Source organism: Oryzias latipes, chromosome 6 (genome assembly GCF_002234675.1).
Source record: "Oryzias latipes chromosome 6, ASM223467v1".
In the NCBI taxonomy this organism is placed as follows: Eukaryota; Metazoa; Chordata; class Actinopteri; order Beloniformes; family Adrianichthyidae; genus Oryzias; species Oryzias latipes.
In genome coordinates, this window is record NC_019864.2 from 8,445,189 (window position 1) to 8,466,500 (window position 21,312).

Genomic DNA, 21,312 nt, shown 5'->3' on the forward strand with positions numbered 1-21,312 from the left:
AGCCCAACCGAACAAAACTACGATGTGGGCAATCGTGAATTGTTGGCTATCAAACTCGCGTTGGAAGAATGGCGCCACTGGCTGGAGGGGGCGGAACGACAATTTATCATCTGGACCGATCACAAAAACTTGGCTTACCTACGCAGTGCTAGACGGCTCAACTCACGCCAGGCTAGATGGTGTCTATTTTTTGACCGCTTCAACTTCGTCATCTCCTACCGACCAGGCAGTCGTAACGTCAAGCCGGATGCCTTATCCCGGATTCACTCCATCACAGAAAACCGCACTGACTCGACCATATTACCTACGTCTTGTTTCATTGGAAATCTCACTTGGGAGATCGAGACCAGGGTGCAGCAGGCCCAGAATGAGATCCCCGCCGGGGTTGCCGGTCCTCAGGGCTCTCTCTACGTTCCTGACTCCCTCAGATCCGATGTCCTCGCCTGGGGTCATACCTCCCGTATCGCCTGCCACGGCGGGGTTTATCGCACTATTCGGCTCATCAAGCGTCGCTTTTTCTGGCCCTCCCTAGAACGCGACGTTAAAGAATACATTGCGGCCTGCACCACATGTGCCCGCTCCAAGACCTCCAACAGACCTCCCTCTGGTCTCCTGCAACCCCTACCTCTTCCGAGCCGCCCCTGGTCCCACATTGCGGTGGACTTTGTCACAGGGCTACCACCTTCTCAAGGTCACTCAGTCATACTCACGGTCATTGATCGTTTCTCCAAGGCCGCCCAGTTCATCCCTCTCCCTCAGTTGCCCTCCGCTTCCGAGACAGCTGACGTCCTCGTCAATAATGTTTTCAGGCATCATGGTATACCTAGTGACATTGTCTCTGATCATGGTCCCCAGTTCACGTCCCAGGTCTGGAAGGCCTTTTGCTCTGCCCTGGGGGCCACGGTCAGTCTGACCTCCGGTTACCACCCTCAGGCTAACGGTCAAGCGGAGCGGGCCAATCAAGAGCTGGAGGCCGCCCTCAGGTGCCTGGCATCCCAGAACCAGTCTGACTGGTCTAAGTATCTGGTTTGGGCAGAATATGCCCACAACAACCACTCCTCCACTGCCACGGGCATGTCCCCTTTTGAGGCCTCTCTGGGTTACTCACCCCCACTGTTTCCTTCCCAGGAATTGGATCTGGCGGTGCCCTCGGTCCAGCTCCACCTTCAACGTTGTCGGGACATCTGGCTTCAGACCAGGGCCGCTCTTCTCCGGACCGTCGAGGGTAACCGCCAGATAGCCAACCGCCACAGGGGGGTGAGTCCAGAATACCAACCTGGCCAAAAGGTGTGGTTGTCCTCCAGAAACATTCCCATCCAGGCTTCGTCCCGTAAACTGTCACCTAGGTTTATTGGGCCTTACACCATTGAGCGGGTCATCAACCCCTCATGTGTTCGACTTCGTCTCCCGGCTGCCCTACAGATCCACCCTACGTTTCACGTGTCACAGATCAAACCAGTCTCTGAGAGCCCGTTGTGCCCGCCGTCCGCTTCCCCACCACCCGCCCGTACCATCGATGGGGCTCCCGCCTTCACGGTCTCTGCGATCTTGGACGTCCGGCGTCGGGGTCGTGGGGTCCAGTTCTTGGTGGATTGGGAGGGGTATGGTCCGGAGGAACGTTCGTGGATCTCGCGTTCGCTCATCCTGGACCATACCCTCATCGACGACTTCTATGCTGCCCATCCTGATCGTCGCCCTGGTTCGCCTGGTGGCGATCGTTGAGGGGGGGGGGTACTGTCATGGCCTGTCAGTTACTCCCTCCTCCCCCCTCCTTCCTGTGTTTGACGCGACCAGCTGGATCCACTTACCTCATCCACACCTGCCTTCATAAACTCCTCTAGGATCATCAGCCGGTGCCAGTTCGTTGTTCCTCCTATGGACGTAAACCTTCTGGATCCTCACCTGGTCGCAGTTCTCCAACGCTGCAGTCACGCCGCTTCAAGAAACCTCCAGCCAGCTGTCTCTCCTCGCCTTGGTTCAAGCTTCGCCTACGCCGTCTCTAGTAGCCTCCAGCCAGCCGCCTAGCCTCGTCTTGGTTCAGCCTCGCTCCCGCCGCTGTTCCCCCTCAAGGAGATCCCAGTTCAAGGTTCCTCCAGCCAGGCCACGCTCTCTCTTCCTGGAAGGAAGTCCTGTCAAGTTCTGGTTCTGATTAAACCACTGAAGTCTTACCGTTGTGTCAAGCCTCTTTCCGGGTTCCAGCATCTGGGTCATTTTTGAACTCACGTTCGAATCATGACACTATTCTATGACACCACTAACTGATATCCAACACAAATATTATTTAAAATGAAAAATGTTTTCATTTTTACTTATAGTTTAGTCAGTGTATTCTTTGAAAATCTTCCTAACACAAAGTTTATATCAATGTTGTGAGGATGGAGAGAAAGACGAGAAGAGAGAGAAAAAGAATCAGGACAGAAGGAGGAAAGAAACAGGTTGGTCTTATGGTGGACATTCAGGGTAAAGCCAGTTAATACCAAGTCACTCATTTTCAAATAGTATTCTTAATTAAAAAATAACATGCATTAGCAAGATGTTTAATTTATTTAAAACATGAAATAATTGATGCTTGGTCGTATGCTTTAGTGGAGAAGAACACAGACAAGAGGTGAAGGAGAGAGACATGAGGTTGGTGATGCATCTGATAAAAAAGAGAGCAGAGATGACTTCAGGTAGGAATAATTAAACTAATGAAGTCACAAAAACCTAAATGCTCATTCTGGTTTAAACATCTGCTGATCACCTGTTCACTAATTTTGGGAAAACAAATGCAGACATATATGACTGTCATGGTGCCTCTGTCAGTTCTCCTCCCCCTCCCCTCTTTGCTTGGCTCCTTATGCGACACAGCTGTGACCACTCAACTCCTCACCTGCTTGCCTTCTTAAGGACATCCTGGACCAGCATTCAACGCCAGTTTGTTGCCCCTGATGGTGCATAGCATGGTCTTCACGTTCTTAGTATCTGTTTCAAGCCTCTGCCTAAGTCTCGCTATTACCTTGTCTCCAGGAATCCATTACCACGAGTGGTCGCCTGAGTCTGCTGCATTTCCGGATCCCAGCCTTGTCATTACCTCCTGTCAACCTGAAAACTCATCTGTGTCTCCTTCCGGGTTCCAGCGTTTGGGTCTGTTTAGTTCCACTAGTCACGACAATGACAAGTCAGTCCCAACAGAAAAGAACAAGGAGAGAGGTTCAGATGATGATGATGATGATGATAGAGAGAAAGGGGGAAGATTAGCTGATGATGAAGAGGGAGAAGAACAGAGAGGTACAGAGGAGAGGGCCAGGCAAGGCATTACTCAGAAGATCCTTCTGAATGGCCTTCACCACACAAATTTGGGGAATCATTGAGGCAATACACGGTTGAAAATGGCTCACAAAAATGTTCTGCTGGGTCATATCCAATCAGATGAGAGGTAATGAGATTTATACATTTAAACAAAGGTGTTGTGTGGATGTAAGCCTTAGGAGGCGCATTTGTTTTATAATGTGCATGTCTGTGTGTGTGAGTGGTGGGGTGTTTTTGTAATGTGTCTGCATACCCCTATGAAATAAGGTAGTTCTGCCCCTGCTTTCGGGCAAAGCAGCCTCACTGAGACAGTACTTAAGTCAACGTTACATAATCTCCTTGCCAACGCTGACTCGGAAAAAACATCAGTTTTATTCCTGCTTGAACTGAGTTCAGCCTTTATTACTCTGAACATTCAAATCCTTATTAATAATCAAAATAATATTAATTGATTGGATTTATCTGCTTTTTTCCAGACTCTCAAAGCGCTTACAATGTGTCCATTATTCATTCACTTCTTATTCATTCTTGGTGATGGTAAGCTACTGCTCAGCCCTGGGGCAGACTGATAGAGGCGTGGCTGCCAGTTCGCGCCTACGGCCCCTCTGACCGTCACTGGTAGGGGGGGGGGGGGGGGTGATAATAGGAGGGGAAGGGGGATAAGACCGTGAAGCAGCATAAAGCAACAAGTTTACTGGTAGTTAATCATTATGGTAAGGTTCAAATGTAGTACAAAAAGGGCGGGGCCTGTCCACACACACACTCAAATGTTATAAACACACCTGCTAGCTGCAAAAATGTCCACCTGTCGACATGTACACAAAACAGATAGTGTTCACACGCATACTTATGCCTTAAAACCAACTAGTGTGAAATATTTCAGTCATTCAATCATGCAAACTGTTAGTGCAAAGGTGAGCTAACACCTGTGCTCAGGTGAGTGTTTATGTTCTTCTAAAATGGATGGTGGAACGTGAAAAGAAGGAGGGAGAGTGCCCAGCCATCCCCACCCCAAGACCCCCACCGCAGCAGCAGCGGCAGCCGGAATCCCCCCAACGCCACACGGGAACCGGCAGGGAACAACCGCCGCCCGGGCGACCAAGCCCGCCACCCAGGCCAGGGCCAGCAGGACCGCCGCAAGGCCCCCAGAGCCAGAGAGCAGGGAGGCACGGAGGGAAAGAGAGCGCCGCCCCAGCCCAACCAGGAGAGCAGCCCCCCGCCGCGCCGGGAGAGCCCAACGCAGGGCCCCACCGGAGAAGGACGCCCACAGCCCCAGACGAGCACCCCACCACCACCCAGGAGTTCCAGGCATCCCCCCGCCCCAATCCTAGGTACGAGCCAGGACCCCCCAAGGGAGACCCGCTCCGCACTCCAGGCAACCATCCGCCCGGCCCACGGTTGGTCCAGGGAGGAGCAAGGCAGGGGCCCGCCGCCCCCGCCCAGGAGGGGGGAACCCCGGGGAAAAAAGAGGGCCCACAAGGGGTGTTGTAAATATGGCCCGACCAGGCTCGGCCACAGTTGGAAATTTGGCGGGGCCCAGCGCTCAAAAGCAAGGACCAGAACCCACCCCCCAGGGACACGAACACCCCCGGCTCAGATCTAATGTGAACCCCCCCACCACGCGGAGAGAGCACCGCCGGGCCCAGGAAGCCGGCACCCCGGGGACACGGCCGCCGTCGCAAACGGGCCCGTACCCCCCACCAGGGAAGAGGTAGGGGACAGATGGTCCTAGGTCCCACCTTCCTTGCAAAATGTGTGTGCGTGTATGTGTGTTTGAGAGGGTGTGTGTGTGCATGTGTGTGTGTTTATGTTGGGATGTATATATTGAGGGGGGAGGGGTGTGTGTACTAAGGGGGGTGCAGTTAAAATTGGCGGGTAGGGCACTAAGGGGACATCTCCTGATTACTCACAGTGATGTCCCCTCACCCTCCCCACCAAGGGGCCCTAAATGTCTAAGGTGCGGTTAAAATTGGCGGGTAGGGTGCTAGGAGGACATCTGCTGCTTGCTGGCAGTGATGTCCAAGCACCTCCCCTACCAAGGACCCTACATGTCTAAGGTGCAAATAAAACCGAAAGAGGGGGGGCCCACTCCATACGGCAACCATAGGAGGGGGGCCACTGCCTAGTAACCCCCCCCCCAAGGCTCATCGCAGGCTAAGCCCCCCACCCCCTCACCCTAATATGAGGTTATATGAGGAAGGGGGTAAGTTGGGGACAGCTGGTAGACTGTCCCCCGGTGGTCAAACAGCTGTCCCCTGCCCCCCCCCCAGCAAGGGGGCCAGGCCCACCCAGCCCAGGGGCCCCACCCCCGGAGGCGCCGACACCCCAGGCCCAGCACCACCCACTCCTTAACTTTCCTTAGCTCTTCAAGCAAACATCATGATGCATAAGATTCTCTGCTGCTGCTTAAAGCAACAGAACTCCTAAATGCAATGTCTTCAGTCAAATATTGACCGACAGGAAGGACTGCAGCTTAGCTAAGAACTTGTTTCTAGAGGAATAAACACCAAAAGTCAAGTTAAAAATCATGTCAGCTTTGACTGGAGATGCTGAAATTAAAACCACAGCTTTAATCAGTTTTGTACAATTTCAATTAAACAAACTCTGACATGACTGTCAGTGCTCACATTAAAGCAACAACAAATAAAAAAATAACTGGTACCTGTTTCATTTTATTGCAAGACTCAGATGTCTTATTTGAAGCGAAGGCAAGATTAAGTTGATTCATGCCTTCATCATTAACAGTCTTCTGTGTGCTCCTCCAAAACCAGTTTTAACCAGAGCTATTGGGAACCGATCACATCACCTCTATTCCCAAGCCCTCAATGCTGTTGATAGTTTATAAAAATAAAAAATAATGATGTGGGACAAATACTTATCAGATTTTTTTTTAGATCTCAAACTCAACAGGGTTCAGAGATCTACAGGAATCAATCAGCTGGTAGAACCAAATAGTGTGGAGCTGCTTTTAGCTGCTATGTTGAAAAAAGATGGAACCATCTTCCTGATGATCTCTGATACTCTTGGACTACATCAACATTTAAGTTCAAACTAGAATATTTTTTTCTGGTGACATTGTTTAAAATACCAAACTCTAAAATTTAATGCAATAATTCAACCATTTTTTTCTTAAATTTATATCATGTTTTGTTTTTAGCCAATATTCCCATGTTTTTTTAATCTCACTAAAGCCCTCTATTTGAAAGTTCTTAAACAGGATAAACCTGCCATACCTTGCCCATACAGTGCCAGTGTTTTTTTGATGTGATTTCTTGTAATATTTCTCCCCATCTAGCACCAGAACACTGCTTAATAATAATAACAACAATAATAAACAAACAAACAAACAAACAAACAAACAAACAAACAAACAAACAAACAAACAAGCAAGCAAGCATAAAAAATAAATAAATAAATAAATAAATAAATATTCTTGTCTTGGGTTGGTTCGTTGTAATACAACACTCTGGCCACTAGATGGCAGCAGCGTATCTGCTGTCAAAGCAAAAACTTTATTTTGGATGGTGGTGGAGGAAATCAAAGAAGAAGGAAGGGGAAGCGGCGGCAACAAACGGAGGGAACACACTAGCAATGACGGTCGTGAGTTCCAAGCTGCAGCCTACTTTTCAAAGAGTTTTCCAAACAGAAAGTATTGGGACAGCCAGTCTCCTTATGTTTAGCCACTAGAAACTAGGAAGTGAGCCATAAAGTGACTTCCCGTTAGTTCATGCCGGTAAGTGTGTCGCAGTTTTTGAAGCAGTACTTGTCGGTTCTGTTGTCAGTAACAATATGGTTTCGCTTGAAGTTAACCATGGATAGAAATGGGTGCTCCGCGTAAACTTTCCTAACGTAAACCCGAGCGGCCCATGGCATAAGTCAAGCCGTACTAGGACGGAGGGCTGAAGTCAGCTAGTCGCGCATCCTAGTTTGGTTTTTATTAAGCATTGAGTCACTCACAGGTTGGAGTTAAAACAACCTGCGGGAATAAAACGCCTCTCGATGGGCTGCTTTGTTGGGTTTCTGTTCCCGTTGCTTTCTCTAACATGAGTGGTCGCTGTGACGCTTTGTTCTGTGTTCACTGGAGGCTGAGGCACTGACGAGTCTAGGATTACTTTGTTAGTCAGTGGCGAGCACCGTAGAATATGACTTTGTGTAGTAAATCACACAGTACTGTACCTTCACTAATCACGGTACCTTACGTTATAGATGAAATTGCTATAAATTTTGAAAAGCACCTTCCTATGACATTTACTATCACATTTTAACACAATCTATTATTATATTCGCATGTTGGAAATGTCAACTATAAATTGTCCCCCTACCGACAGTAAGGTGACACCTGGGGGAACAACAATGGGGGTTCTCTCTCTTTCTTCCTCTCCCTCCCTCCAACAATCCAACTGGATTGCCATGGCAACCGACATTAACAGCCAAGTTAAGGTCTATTGGTTGTGGTTTTGTGTGGGAGCTACGTAAGATGCTGTTTAAGGGCTTCCATCATAAAAAAGGGTCATGAAGACGATCCTAACCCTTTGGATGATCTACTAAGATCAATCAATGTATTTCACTTCATGAGCAAAACAGCCACATTTTAAATTGATCCACTCAGGCAAGTTAAACTGATTCAAAGCACACGCATGCACGCACGCTCACACACACACAAACACACAATGCAAGGAGAAGAGTCTTCTACATGTCAATAGATATTAGAGATTTAGTATTTATAAAAAGGTCTACTGAAATAATAAAATCAGATATTGTTACTAAAATTATGTCTGCGATTTTCGGGATTTTTCTTTTAGCTTCTGGCTGGAAAAACTTCCCTTTTTTGTTGTTTTTTAGTGCAAGATGTTTAAATTTATGAATCAAAGCTCTTTCTTTTTCCCTTTTTTTTACATGCATAGCCAAACAATTGGTTTAGCATTGAATCCAATTGAATCTTGTCAGTGTTTACGCAGTGACAGGATGTCTTATCTGGTGTGGTGTTGCTGCCTTTTATGTTTTGTTAATTCTCCTGCTGTTTTTCTTAAAATTAAATTCGGTTTTAAGATTGACGAGCAATGCACTTACTAAGTTAATAATCAAAAGAAGTAAGATGTCCCGTATCTTTGCATGTGTCATAAATGAATTTATGGAGAGCAGGTCAATGAGTGAGAAAAGGCAAGCCTCCTTCGCGGGGCCACCAGCAACTGTTTTAATGCTTTCTGCTCACAGTAATGAGAGCTCACATGATAGCAGGCGTGTTATCTGCTTCCTTAAGATTCTTAGGGGACAATTATCTCTTGATCCCCAACGGCATTTAAAATGTTTTGTTTGTTAATGTTTTAGTTCCTCATTTTCCTCCAGTGAAAGCAAAAATTACATCTTATCTTGGACAGAAGAGACCAGCAGTGAGCATGTTTTTCTCCATTGACAAGTTTTTATCATCCATGACTGACAGGTCAAGTGCTGCACAGTGGGTTACTATAAGCTTGATAACTTATCATGGATGATGAGTGATAAGAGGCTCTAATGAGCAGCTCCTCCCGGCAGTCAGTCTTCAGCTGAAGCCTTTTGTTGTAGCTGTTTTGCATTAACAGAGCTAAGTCCCCACTTGCCGACGTGACAGTTAGGTATGTTGTTAATCTGCTTCCTAATTTATACGATGGTAAAGAAGGGTTTTATTCTTCCAATAAATGCAGTCTGCCGGGCAAACAGGAGCCAGTTCTGAATTAGATTGGAGTTCCCCCCCCCTCTGATTTCAGCTAATGGCTGCTGTTGTCTTTTAAAGTTCAGTTTTCTGATCCAAGATTTTTGTTCAACCTTGAACTTGGCTCGCAGTAGCTAGTAAGGACAAAAATATATCTTATTTTATTCCCAAAACAGACTTTATCTAAGGCTAGCAAAATATTTATTTTCCGTTACATGAACAGGAAATACAAATGCTATTTATTGTTTAAGGAAGTCGTTTTTCAAGAAATGTAAACATCTCTCACTTTTTGATTTTTTTATGTGAAATAAATGCAGATATAGACTCATAAATGTTTTGTAGCTTTTGATTTTATAGTTGCAAAGTTGTGGAATGATGAGATTATGGTGACAGATTGCTTCTTTCTTTGTAGGAAGGGGAAACCACTGCTCATTCAGGGCTTCTCAGCTTTTTCAGCTTTTATTTCTTTTCATCTGCACTGAGTAAAGCGTAATTTTTTTTTATCACATCCTGATAGCAGATCCACTAGGGATGTCACAATTCTCTATGGAAAACCTTTTTTTTTTAGTTTTTTGTTGTTGTTTTGCTATATACAAATCATAGATCGATCCAAAACAAAATGATTGGAACCGAATCGTGGGGAACGTGAATCGTTGCATCCCTAATATCCACTGTTCAATGTAGAAGTGAGTCTCACAGAAATATAATGGGCTGTAAAAGACAGTTGGATCTGAAGAATAAAGAACTTTAGATGGTTAAAAAAACACACACAACACATTTGACACTGATAAGCAACATGTGTGTCTTTAGAAAATGATATGAAGCATTTCTTTTCTTTTTTTTTGTTTTTTTTTTGTAGCAGAAATACTCATGAGCATGTTGGTTTGGGGTTCATACAAAGTTTCTGGCCTTGTTTAGACCAATTGTTGGGAAATGTAGCGTTTTGTGTTGCTCTCATGGTAAGCACTGACACCAGAGGGCATGATCAGGCCACCTCCATGCTGACTTCCAGATACTCCAGTTCATTGAGGAGGTCTGGAAGCTGATGGCACACAGCAAAACCTTTTCCGATCCCTAAATACTACTGGCTGGTCATGTGTGGAAAAATGTTTGCAGTACTGGAGTTTCTGTCTACCAATTTTTGTATTTTTAAGTTGTTTAAAAAAAACGTGCAGTTTTTCAGAGAACATATTTAGAGTTGTTTTTATTGATATTAAAAAAAATCATCTTTTTATGGTTCGCAATTTTTGACAAAATGAACATTTCCTGAAAAAATATTGTTTTCAGATCACGAAGGAGGTGACTGAGACATTTCTGTTTAGCAAATACTTCATTGATTTTCATAGTTTTTAATATTGTTGTATGCAGAACTTCCCTCAAAACATTTCATTTCATGTTTTTTTATGATAACACTCACACATCATCTGTACTGATAGTTTCATTAACGGAGATGTGCCTGGGAATTTAGTTTTTTTTTGCATAGGTTTTAGTAGACTTGCTGGTATCAGGTGACTGTTGTGTCTCTGGTGTAACAAACTCCTGCTCAGCAATCACATCAGTTATATGTCTTTATGAGTTTATCTTTGTCAGTGCTCTTCGACCCTAGTCCAGGAGGAAAGACCTCCCCTTAGTTTAGTGCAAGCTGTCATCGCGGCACAGGTTCATAGTGATGAGTTATCTTTGGGTTGTGTAGTTGGCACCCAACAACCTGGACTCTTATCCACCACTCAGCTCTCGTGTAGCAGGAGCTGATGATTATTTCTGGGTACAGAGTTGAAGCTGGGTGGCATGTGAGACTCAGATGAAGTATGTACTGTCAGAAAGGACAGAATGTAGAGAGCCTATGTCTGATCTTCAGCTGCCAGGATGGTTTATGAAACCTGATCAGAGGGCTGTTTGTGAGTGGAAGAGGCTTCAGACTCTTCTTCTGCCTGTTTTTTGGGGCTTTTTTTTTCTTTTAAATCAGCTGTTCTGTGTAGTTGGATGGACTTGCACTGATGAAAGACACCCAAGCTGAATCTGGCTGTGTTGTGTTTGCACATATCTAATTGCATGTAGTGTGCTTCTTCCATTTGATTGGCTTTATTGCACGCAGGGTTTGTTTGTTTTGATCAAAGGCATGATCCATCACTCCTGTTTCTTTGTGTGGAGTTAGATTAAATAACAGGTGACCATGTGTTTCCATTTCAGCCTATAAATATCTTCCTCCTGCTGGTCAGACCTCAATTATGTCAAGAAGAAATTGGAAAAGATTTGATTGAACACTTGAAGAAAAACATGAATGGAAAGCTCTGCTCCAGAATTTCAGTGCAGATATGCTGTTTCCGTTCATGGTTTTCAAATTTAGATTTTTTTTGTTTTTTGTTTTTTTGTTTTTTTAAATAATGCTTCAGTATGAAAACTTTTTTGCAAATTTTTGAAACAGTTTAAGTGTTAAATCCACAAGTAATCCATAAGTAGTTGATCACCAACTTAATCAACTGCTCTAAGAGGCTCAAACAAACAACATTTGAGTGACAGAGTGAATTAATGGCTCAGATTTAACATCTATCGGGATTATGAAGGCATTAAGGGTGAAAGCTACTTAATCTTTGGGAGAAAATATGTCTGCGGTATACTCACATGCAGTTATTGATCCTGATCAGTCAAGAAGGTGATATTGTGAAGGAAATTGAGTTTGTTCCTAATTTTACTTATATTTTTAATGCATTTGAGTTTAGCTAAAACTAATTACACCGACAGATCTCCTGTGGTCCGTAACAAGGTCTTCCAGATAACGACTATCTCCCACTAACACAAGGTTTCTCCTAAATGATGAACTTTTCTGAGTATATTGTGGTCGCTTCCCTTTATTTGGCTTCTGCTTGGAGGTTAGACCAGGAGTTTAGTGGTGTTTGATGAAGTCTGGAGTACAAGAGCAGCCATGTATGTGCATCATATGCATAACACAGAAAGACGATATCTGACATTAGTAGGATTCTCAAGGGCAAGAAGGAAGTCTACAGTGGTGCGACTATATTGGCTGTAATTTTTTCAAGTATCTCTATCAGTACAAAATGTAAAATTAAATTGAGGTGTAGCACTGAATAATTCTGGGTTTACTTCAAACTAAGGAACAAAATGGTACCTGGTAGTACAACCAGGTACTCTTTATTTTACTACAGAGACTTTCAGAAATTGTATTCTACATGTGTGCAAGCCGTCTTCAACCAGAAAAGACCACTTCATGGATCACTTGGATCACAGCTTTATGTAACCAATTAAACTGAGTTAACATTAGGGCTGTACGATATGAGGAATACTTGTGATGAAGATATGACTTGCAATACCTGGAAAATAGCAAAACAAAGAAAAACTAATACTTCATTTCACTTCAACCGTTTTATTTAAATGAAAGTCAACGTAAATGGATGTTATCTCAACAGGGGGCCAGTAAGAAAATATATGTCACCAAACACACGAAAGAACAATTATCTACCATTCTGGTAGTACTGGCCAAAACTTATATGGACAAATATAAAGAACAATGTAGTCAGGGTAAACAAGGGCTTTTTTAAAACAACATAATGATTTCTCTGTCTATTCGTGTGTCAACATTTAAGCTAACCATTTATCACAGTTTATGCCATTTTTTGCAATGTGTGTATTGCATAAGCTAATATCGCAATGTCGATAAATGTTCGATTTATCGTGGAGACCTAGTGAACGTTGTTTTTTTCTTTGCCTCTTTAGCTATCATCATTGCTACCTTGACCTCCTGCTGTGAGGGGCCTCTGGAAGCTACCATGACACACCCGGGTTTGTGATGTCAGGGTCCAGCGACGGACCAGAGGACAAACAGGAGTGGAGACACAAGGACATTCCTCGGTTTGTAGTTGGATGTGAGGAGGATGAGGAGGACGACGACATGGACCAAGTGGAGATTGATATGAAGAGCGACAACAGTCGCGAAGAGGACATGGAGGAGGACGACGACTCTGTAAGTCACGGTTGTCGTAAAAAAAAAAAAAGAACTGTAAAATGTTAGACCATTGACAAAATTGCAGTTAGTGTATGGATCACCAGTGATATATTCAAAAGTCTTAACAGCTTCAAACATTTTTGCAATGTATTCAATTTCAAAAGAAAAGACACCAATATACTATCACAAAGAACATACCATTTATTACAGTACTAGTTAAAACCTGAAAAGCTTGAAGAGAGAAATGATGTAGAGCAGGGGTGGTGAACAAGTTTGACACGAAGAGAAGAATTTTTTCACTGTGTGAGTCAAAGAGCAACACTGCACACTGACCTGCTAAGACGTAAACACGCAATTACTGACCTGCTAAGAGGTAAACACGCAATTAAAGCCGTATTCTTTTCCATAAAACACTCCTCTCCCTACAATACAACAGCAAGTATTGTACTTGTGTTTATTTCAAGGAAAGTGTCCACCCTCAATACACGCATCAAATGCAGCTCAGCCAGAGTTTACAGAGTTAACCCTGGAGGTCAGATACCCCCTCCACACACACAGGCACCTATGTCATCGCACAAACACACTATCTCTCAATCTCACTCTTTTGTCTGCCTCTCTCTGACACATACAACTCCTCAGTGACGGGCGGTGAGGTTGATGGCTGGTGAGTCTGAATCTGAAGTGCGATTTACGATAATAAAAACTGAATATTTCACCATTCATCCAACAGAATTTAACAGATAATTCTTTGTATCTCGACATTCCTGTTTCAATGACACTTACAGCAACAAATAATTAATATTTATTTTTGATACCCTCTAATGGATTTGACTGTGGTTTAGGAGGGAAATAACTATAAAATGAGGCACAGTATATAGAAAATATGATGAGACGCAAAGAGCCGCATGATTATTGGCCGAGAGCTGCATGCGGCTTGAGAGCCGCGTGTTCGCCACCCCTGATGTAGAGCAAATAAACATCTGTCATTTTTCCCTGAGTCAGAGGTCAAAGCTTAGCCTGAAAACTTCACATAATTACAGACATTTGAAAGTCCTTTATCAGGACTCTGGATGTAGGTTTCTTTTAAAATTAACCTTGGTTACAAGATAAAATATATCTTGTTTTTTTCCCTTTAACTTTATATTTTTGTCAGAAAACTGCTCTGCTGTTAGTTTTTGATGATGCATACAACACTATTAAAAATTTATTTTACATCAATTATTTTACATTAATTATAAAGAAACTCTTTTCTTTGTTACTAATGGAAAAGGTTTTTATGTCGAACTGAACTGGTTTGAACTATAAACTGTAAATTAATCTATTAATTTTAAAATCTGAACTGAAATAATTAAAAAGAACGAGAGAGAGAGCCACACCTAACATTGTTTCCACTCATCTGAGCTGTGAACAGAGCATTTTGTTAAATGCAATATTAGTTTGTTTAAAATGAGTTTGATACACAACTGACAGTACTTTTTTTTTAACCTGTAATCCCCTCGCCTTGCTCAGCTAAAACATTTGCTCTCCCGTTTTCCTCCAGCTGAGAGGACAGATCGTCGTGGGCATATGTTCCATGATGAAAAAGTCCAAGTCCAAACCCATGACTCAGATCTTGGAGCGACTCTGTAAGTTTGAGTACATCGACGTGGTCATTTTTTCTGAGGAGGTGATCCTGGAAGAACCCGTGGAGAAGTGGCCTCACTGCGACTGCCTCATCTCCTTCCATTCCAGAGGTAAGCTGCAGCACGGGTAGGACACCTGACATTTAAACACACATGACAGCACACATGTTGAGTAACAGGCGTGTTTTAGACACACAGCGGGGAGATTTTATTCATTGGAAATGTGCTTACTTTTATTAAACTTTTATTAAAGCAGGTTTTATTAAAGTTACTCCTGCATTAATGTCTGGTGCTTTTTCAGAAGCTCAAATTTCTTTGTACCATTTGAAGTGAGTAAAAATAATCTGAGTCTTGAGAGCTTGCACAACCCGTTTGGTTAGTTTGAATAGGTTGAAACCCCCAAACGCCATTAAAACTAGTATATTTTATTGACAATTAAACAACCTATAGGACAGGTGGCCAACTTCTTTTTAAAATAGATTCTTTTGTGGATGCTTTTTTCAAACATTTTTTATAGGAATGACTTTTTCTACTCTGTCTTTAAGGACATGGAATCCCATTTGAACCAAGAGACTTCTTCTTTGTAGAAACGGAAATGTTTCTATTTATCTAAAGTATTAAAATCCCAAACTTATCTTAAACTAACAGAACATAAACTGCAAAGAACAGTTCATTCATGATACAAATGTCCCAGCGTTTGGGTAACGAGGTTCACAGAATAAAGGAAAAACAGCTTATCAGTGGTTGAAGCATATCTTTTATGCTGAGGTTTTCAATGCTTGCTGACTGTTGTTTCATTTGAACTGTTCTGACTCTTCAGAAAATTATCACAAGTAAAAAAAACAACAACATTTTAACTGCTAAAACATGGCTTTAACTGTAAAGTTAAATAAAATCCAGAAGACTTGATTAAGAAAATTATAAAATGTTTAAACTCTAAAAAAAACCCCGCTAATTTTTAATATATTTTAGCTACTAAGACATAAAACAAGTAAATGTTAATGAAAAGCTGATGCCAATATATTTTATATGAACACCAAGCTATGCTGATATGTCAATTTTTGTGCCTCTTTTCTCTAAGACATGATGATAAGAAACCTAGTTAGCGGTCTGACTCAGGAAAACAAACATAAAGCAATAAGCATACTAACTCCAGGTTTTTCCCTTCAGGTTTTCCTCTTGACAAAGCTGTCGAATACGCCAAGCTACGAAATCCGTTGCTCATCAATGATCTCAACATGCAGTATTTCATTCAGGACAGGTACAGTCATGCCACAGTGGCAGCTGCTGTTTACTCAAGCGCATGGTGTCACTTGCAACAGAAATCTACCATCAGTCAGTTGTTACCATTCTCAAGGCTGCCGGAGCCTTTCCCTGCCACTCGTGGGCAAAGGCATGGGATGTCCTGGACAGGTCACCGGTCTGTCGCAGGGCCACAATCACACTCACCCATACACATTCGCATACACATCTATGGACAATTTAGAGAAACCAATTGGGTTATGGTGGGAGGAAGCCGGAGTCCGCATGCACGGGTTGGTGTTTGGTTGGTTCAGGTCCCCCAGCAAGGACTTGAACCGGGGCCTTTTTGCTGTGAGGCAAGAGCGCTAACCACTGCGACACTACAGCGTAACACATAGCACATTTGCAAAATTGTTTTCATCAACTATTTGGCACAGAGGCCTAAATTGCTGTATTTGTCTACTTTTGAAATGTACCTCTGTATTATTAATTTCAAAGCCCACCAGTTTGCTTAACCGGTATCACACTTTGTCGTTTTTTTATTCACACAGTGGACATGAAGTCATATGAAAATAGAAAATTCCTTCTGGAAAAAAGTGTTTAATTTTGCTGTCAAAAGCCAAAAAATATTCAATGAACGATTTTGAATCCACTTTCTTATTCTTGAACACTTCAGAACCTTTCTAACAGTTGTTCTCTTTAAAAACTATTTTAAACAGGAGTCAAAGATTTGAAAATGAAAATCAATTTGTGTTATTCCAAGCATAAAACATTAATTTTGTGTTATAATTGTTAAGCATTACCCAACCTGAGACAATGCTGACATCTGGGGAACCCGTGCTAGCAGATAGTTGGTGAAACACAGTTTAAAACATTCATGCCCTGCAGAATTTGGCCACATTTTCCAGAGTATTTTCATTTTTTTGAAATTCTTTAACGTGTTTTATGAGTTGGAACCCTCAATTAATGTTGTTTATCTTCTTTATTTTGATTTTGATTGCTTGAAATGACTTGTTTCTGAATCCTGATCAAAATTTGAAAATAAACAAACAAATACTTGAAATCAATTTAACAATGGGCACTGAATCTATATTCTATGAAAATTTAAATTGTTTGAATCAAAAATTAGGGAAATGTATACATTTTTTCCATGATACTCTAATTTTTTAAAATGGGTTTGTATGCTGAACTTAGGTTATCCTGACCTACATTCATGAGGAATTTACTGTTAAGTTTTAACTTATCAATGGGGTTTTAGCAAAGAGCTAGTTTGTTGCAGGTTCTGTTATGTTTATTGTAATTATATAGACAAAGATTACATTGATTTGCTGTTAGAAATCTATTATCAATTATATACCAATAATATTCCTCATCCTGGGAATAAATGTAGGACTGCTGCTAAGAAAAAACATAACTAGATTAATACTGCTAATTTTACCTTTCATCACTTATCTACTTAAGTGTATTAAAGTAATCTAGCAAAGTTACTCTGAGGAGTACATTTTCCAATAAGTTACTGTAAATTTACCCATCTCTACTTAAAACCAAATTTATTTTAATTCTTTTTCTATTTTTGTACAATATGTTTTAAATAGTACAAACCCAGTAGAGTCCTATGGATGCAGCTTAAACTCACTTTTGTTGTTGTTTTTGGGGCTGTCAATAACACCGTTTTAATTCCACACCAGGAGGGAAGTTTATCGAATCCTGAAAGAAGAGTTTATTGAGCTTCCTCGCTATGCTGTTTTAAACCGAGACCATCCTGAGGGTGAGAAAGACTTTACACTTAAAAACGTCTGGGCACTTTTTTTGAAGCAACAATTTATAAACTCCATCATCAAAGTCATCAAGTTTAACCACACCCTCATATACGTAAAACAGTTTACTGCTGCAGATTCTGTTTGTCCATTTGTTCTAATATACCTTTTATATTATTTTTACCATTGTTTCTTGTAACACCTGACGGTTTAAAGGTTTGTGTTGAATTGTTCAGAGTGTAACCTGGTGGAGGGGGAGGACCATGTTGAGGTGAACGGGGAGGTGTTCCCAAAACCCTTTGTGGAAAAGCCGGTGTGCGCAGAGGACCACAACGTCTACATCTACTATCCCACGTCTGCAGGTGGAGGCAGCCAGAGGCTTTTCAGAAAGGTAACTCTGCAGACAAGCAGGCATCTGGATCACTTCAGCCTCAGTCGCTGAGAATTCAGTTAAAGCAATTTTTCAGTCAGAAGTAAAGACTTGTAGCCAAGACTGCCTCACCCCTGTGTGATTATGCTACATGGTTTGTTTTGTTATAACTTACACTGCTTCATGAAAACAACAATGTGTTGATGCATTGTCTGGTGCTGTTGCTGCTGTCAGCATAACAATAAACGCACAACAACCCAGAGCATTTCTGTGACTGATTGCGTTTGTTGCTCTGTGTGCGTCTTCGCTGCAGATCGGGAGTCGCAGCAGCGTTTATTCTCCAGAAAGCAGCGTTCGCCAGACTGGCTCCTACATCTACGAAGAGTTCATGCCAACAGATGGTACTGATGTAAAGGTACCGTGAACTTTAATTGCAACTCCGGATCTCCATGAAGCACATTTTGTCTCCGTACATTTAAGCCATGCTGTTTGTCAGTGTCGGGACTGGTTATGATCCATTATAAGAGACTTTCTGCCTGTGTGAATCCTCTGAACGTCTCAGGTTTACACGGTGGGTCCTGACTACGCTCACGCCGAGGCCAGAAAGTCCCCCGCTCTGGATGGGAAAGTGGAGCGAGACAGTGAAGGGAAGGAGATCCGGTATCCGGTCATGCTGACCGCCTTTGAGAAACTAGTGGCTCGCAAAGTTTGCCTGGCGTTCAAGGTAAACTAGAATCTCATGAAAAGAGTGCTAAACTAAAACTCAGCTGAAACAGGTTAGTTTTTATTAGGAACTATTTAGTGTATTTAATATAAAGGTTATTTTGGTGAAGGTCAAGTTTTATAGATAATGGTGAAAAAGTGAAAAGCTCTAAAATGCTTCATAACTGACTAAAAGTGAGAAAATATTGACAATAATATCTAAATACAGTATAGGATCAATAATAACAAATGAGGCATGTTGTTATGTCCCCTCCAGAAACTACATATGCAAACTTTTTGAAGGAGAAAACTGAAAAAAAGACTTGCAAATTATATTAGATAACATGAAAATGACTTCTAAAAAAACATATAAAAACAACTTTTTAAAACTTGTTTTTTGCTTGTTTCAAGTGTGATTTTTCAGAAAATGTCATTCTTGTTTTTTAGCAAACGGTATGTGGCTTTGACCTGCTCAGAGCCAACGGCCACTCCTTTGTCTGTGACGTCAACGGCTTCAGCTTTGTCAAAAGCTCCATGAAATACTATGATGACTGTGCCAAGATCCTCGGGTAGGTGAAGCCTTGCTCTGCATTGTTTTAGACCAGCACAGAGCAGCGTTCTAATAGAATAACCTTAGATAATACATTTGTAGTACAGGGAAAATCAAAAGTAGAAAAAACAATGTTGCACACAAAGTTAAAGGTTTTCCACACATTTTAATTTATTGTTTTGTCTTTACATTAGGGAGTGCTGGCTAACACAATTGTTGTTCTCTGCTTCGCGTTATCAACAGAAACATGATAATGCGAGAGTTGGCTCCAAAGTACAGCATCCCCTGGTCCATTCCCATAGAGGATGAAGACATTCCCATTGTCCCAACAACCTCTGGAACCATGTAAGCAAAGTCTTCACAAGCAATTCAGGGAACTTTTTAGACAATTTCTTGGAAAATGTTCCTTAGTCGAAGAATGTTTTTGTAAGAAAAACTTTTTTTTCATTGTCAAGTTTGCATTTGGGAAAAAATGACAAAAATATGCATTCAACTTTGCTGATGCCTCTGCTTTCTCAATCCTTTGTTTGTTGTATTAATTGGTCATTTTAAAAGCTGGCTTTATTTATGATTCATTCAGGATGGAGCTTCGTTGTGTTATCGCCATCATTCGCCATGGAGATCGAACGCCAAAGCAGAAGATGAAAATGGAGGTCCGACACCATCTGTGAGTCTCTGCTTCTGTCTGGAGATGGTTGTAGCTCATGGGGTTAAGCAGGCAGTTTATGGGCCAATTGTTTGGTCTGGTATTTGGTCAGCCGTTGAGTCTTTGACTTAACTCCACAATGCTCTTGATTGTTAAAAAGATAATCTGTAAATTGTTTTGGTTAAAACATCAGCTTTTACAGGCTCATTATCGGTTTTCTGCTTGCTGTCAATTCAATTTTAGTCAAAGGTTGTTGTCAAATAAAACTGTGAAGCAGAACTCTTTGCTGCCTGGAAAGGATTATAACGGATTTGGAGAGATACCTACTAAGTTGAGTTCTGTAGCACACCGAATGAATTTTGACAATATGAGACTCCATCACATTCAAGTAAAAGGTGTAATTGGATAGCAGTTGAGCTTTGATTTGACTTAAAAAGATCTAATCTACATGTTGCTTCTTTTGAGCAGGTTCTTTGAATTGTTTGATAAGTATGGAGGATACAAGACAGGAAAGCTGAAGTTAAAAAAGCCAAAACAGCTACAGGTAAGTAAACAGAAAGCTATTTTATTATTTCCATAGTACAGATTTATAACTAACGTGAGGCAAATAAGTCTTTGTCGGTAAGAGATTCTGCAAAGTCTCCCACTAAAAAGATGAGAAAGGTCTGTAATCAAAATTACCATGTACACTGCAACTATAAGAGAAGAAAGTTAAAAAAAAAAAATCCAGTAAATTACATTGTACATTTTTTGAGGAATTTATTTTTTATGACGGTGCAAAACATAAGCATTAAGATCCTACAAACAAGCAATAGTTGTTACTTTTTCTTTAAGAAGCTCTTCTATCTTCCACTTTTAACCTGTATTAATGTCACCTGGCTATCTCTATAGAAGACACCTGTCCGTAACTTTTAACAGTCAGACTGCAAGCAATTCTTAGAAAATGGAAGAAATGCACGATTACTGACAATCTCCCTTCACTTGGAAATCCATGAAAAACCTCACCCGATGGGGATCAAATGATTATGAGAACGTTGAGGAAACAGCCCAGAACTACACAGTTGAACTAGCCGACGGCCAGAAGAGACACGGAACAACAGTAACAAAGATTACTATATTAAGACACTATGTCATTATGGATTTAAATCTTGCAGTACAGTAAACCCTTGTTTTCGCGGGGGTTACGTTCCAAAAAGAACCCGTGATAGGCAAAATCCGTGAAGTAGAAACCTTGGTTTTTCCTACAATTAATATACAATTAAATACTCTTTTATACATTAAAAGAAAGAACAAACCATTTTCCAGGCTCAAGCATTTGTTTTCACAAATAAAAGTACTTTGGAAACGGTTTTTTTAACAAATAACTTCTGTACTGTACTGTCTAATAATAATAATTTTAATCATCGATGTGAACAGAAGGCTTCAAATCGCGGAGATTAGCCCCGCCCACCGCGACCAGAGTAATTGGGAGTTAACGGGAGA

At 41.8% G+C, this 21,312-nt stretch overlaps 1 protein-coding gene across 14 annotated transcripts in view; it reads left to right on the forward strand.

Moving 5' to 3' along the window:
* Positions 1-6,832: 6,832 nt before the first annotated feature.
* ppip5k2 (diphosphoinositol pentakisphosphate kinase 2) overlaps positions 6,833-21,312 on the forward strand; it is a 53,651-nt gene continuing 39,171 nt past the window's right edge. For 7 of the 14 annotated variants that reach the window (XM_020703810.2, XM_020703811.2, XM_020703809.2 and 4 more), the window contains exons 1-12: positions 6,834-7,024; positions 12,713-12,959; positions 14,482-14,674; positions 15,734-15,824; positions 17,494-17,573; positions 17,799-17,953; positions 18,246-18,347; positions 18,495-18,656; positions 19,082-19,203; positions 19,428-19,529; positions 19,765-19,851; positions 20,299-20,374. In XM_020703810.2, the coding sequence (XP_020559469.1) occupies positions 12,786-12,959; positions 14,482-14,674; positions 15,734-15,824; positions 17,494-17,573; positions 17,799-17,953; positions 18,246-18,347; positions 18,495-18,656; positions 19,082-19,203; positions 19,428-19,529; positions 19,765-19,851; positions 20,299-20,374 (1,344 nt within the window). In that variant the 5' untranslated portion in view covers positions 6,834-7,024; positions 12,713-12,785. Of the gene's footprint in view, positions 7,025-12,712; positions 12,960-14,481; positions 14,675-15,733; positions 15,825-17,493; positions 17,574-17,798; positions 17,954-18,245; positions 18,348-18,494; positions 18,657-19,081; positions 19,204-19,427; positions 19,530-19,764; positions 19,852-20,298; positions 20,375-21,312 lie in introns of all 14 variants that reach the window. The other 7 variants (XM_023955601.1, XM_020703806.2, XM_020703808.2 and 4 more) reach the window with 2 other exon arrangements.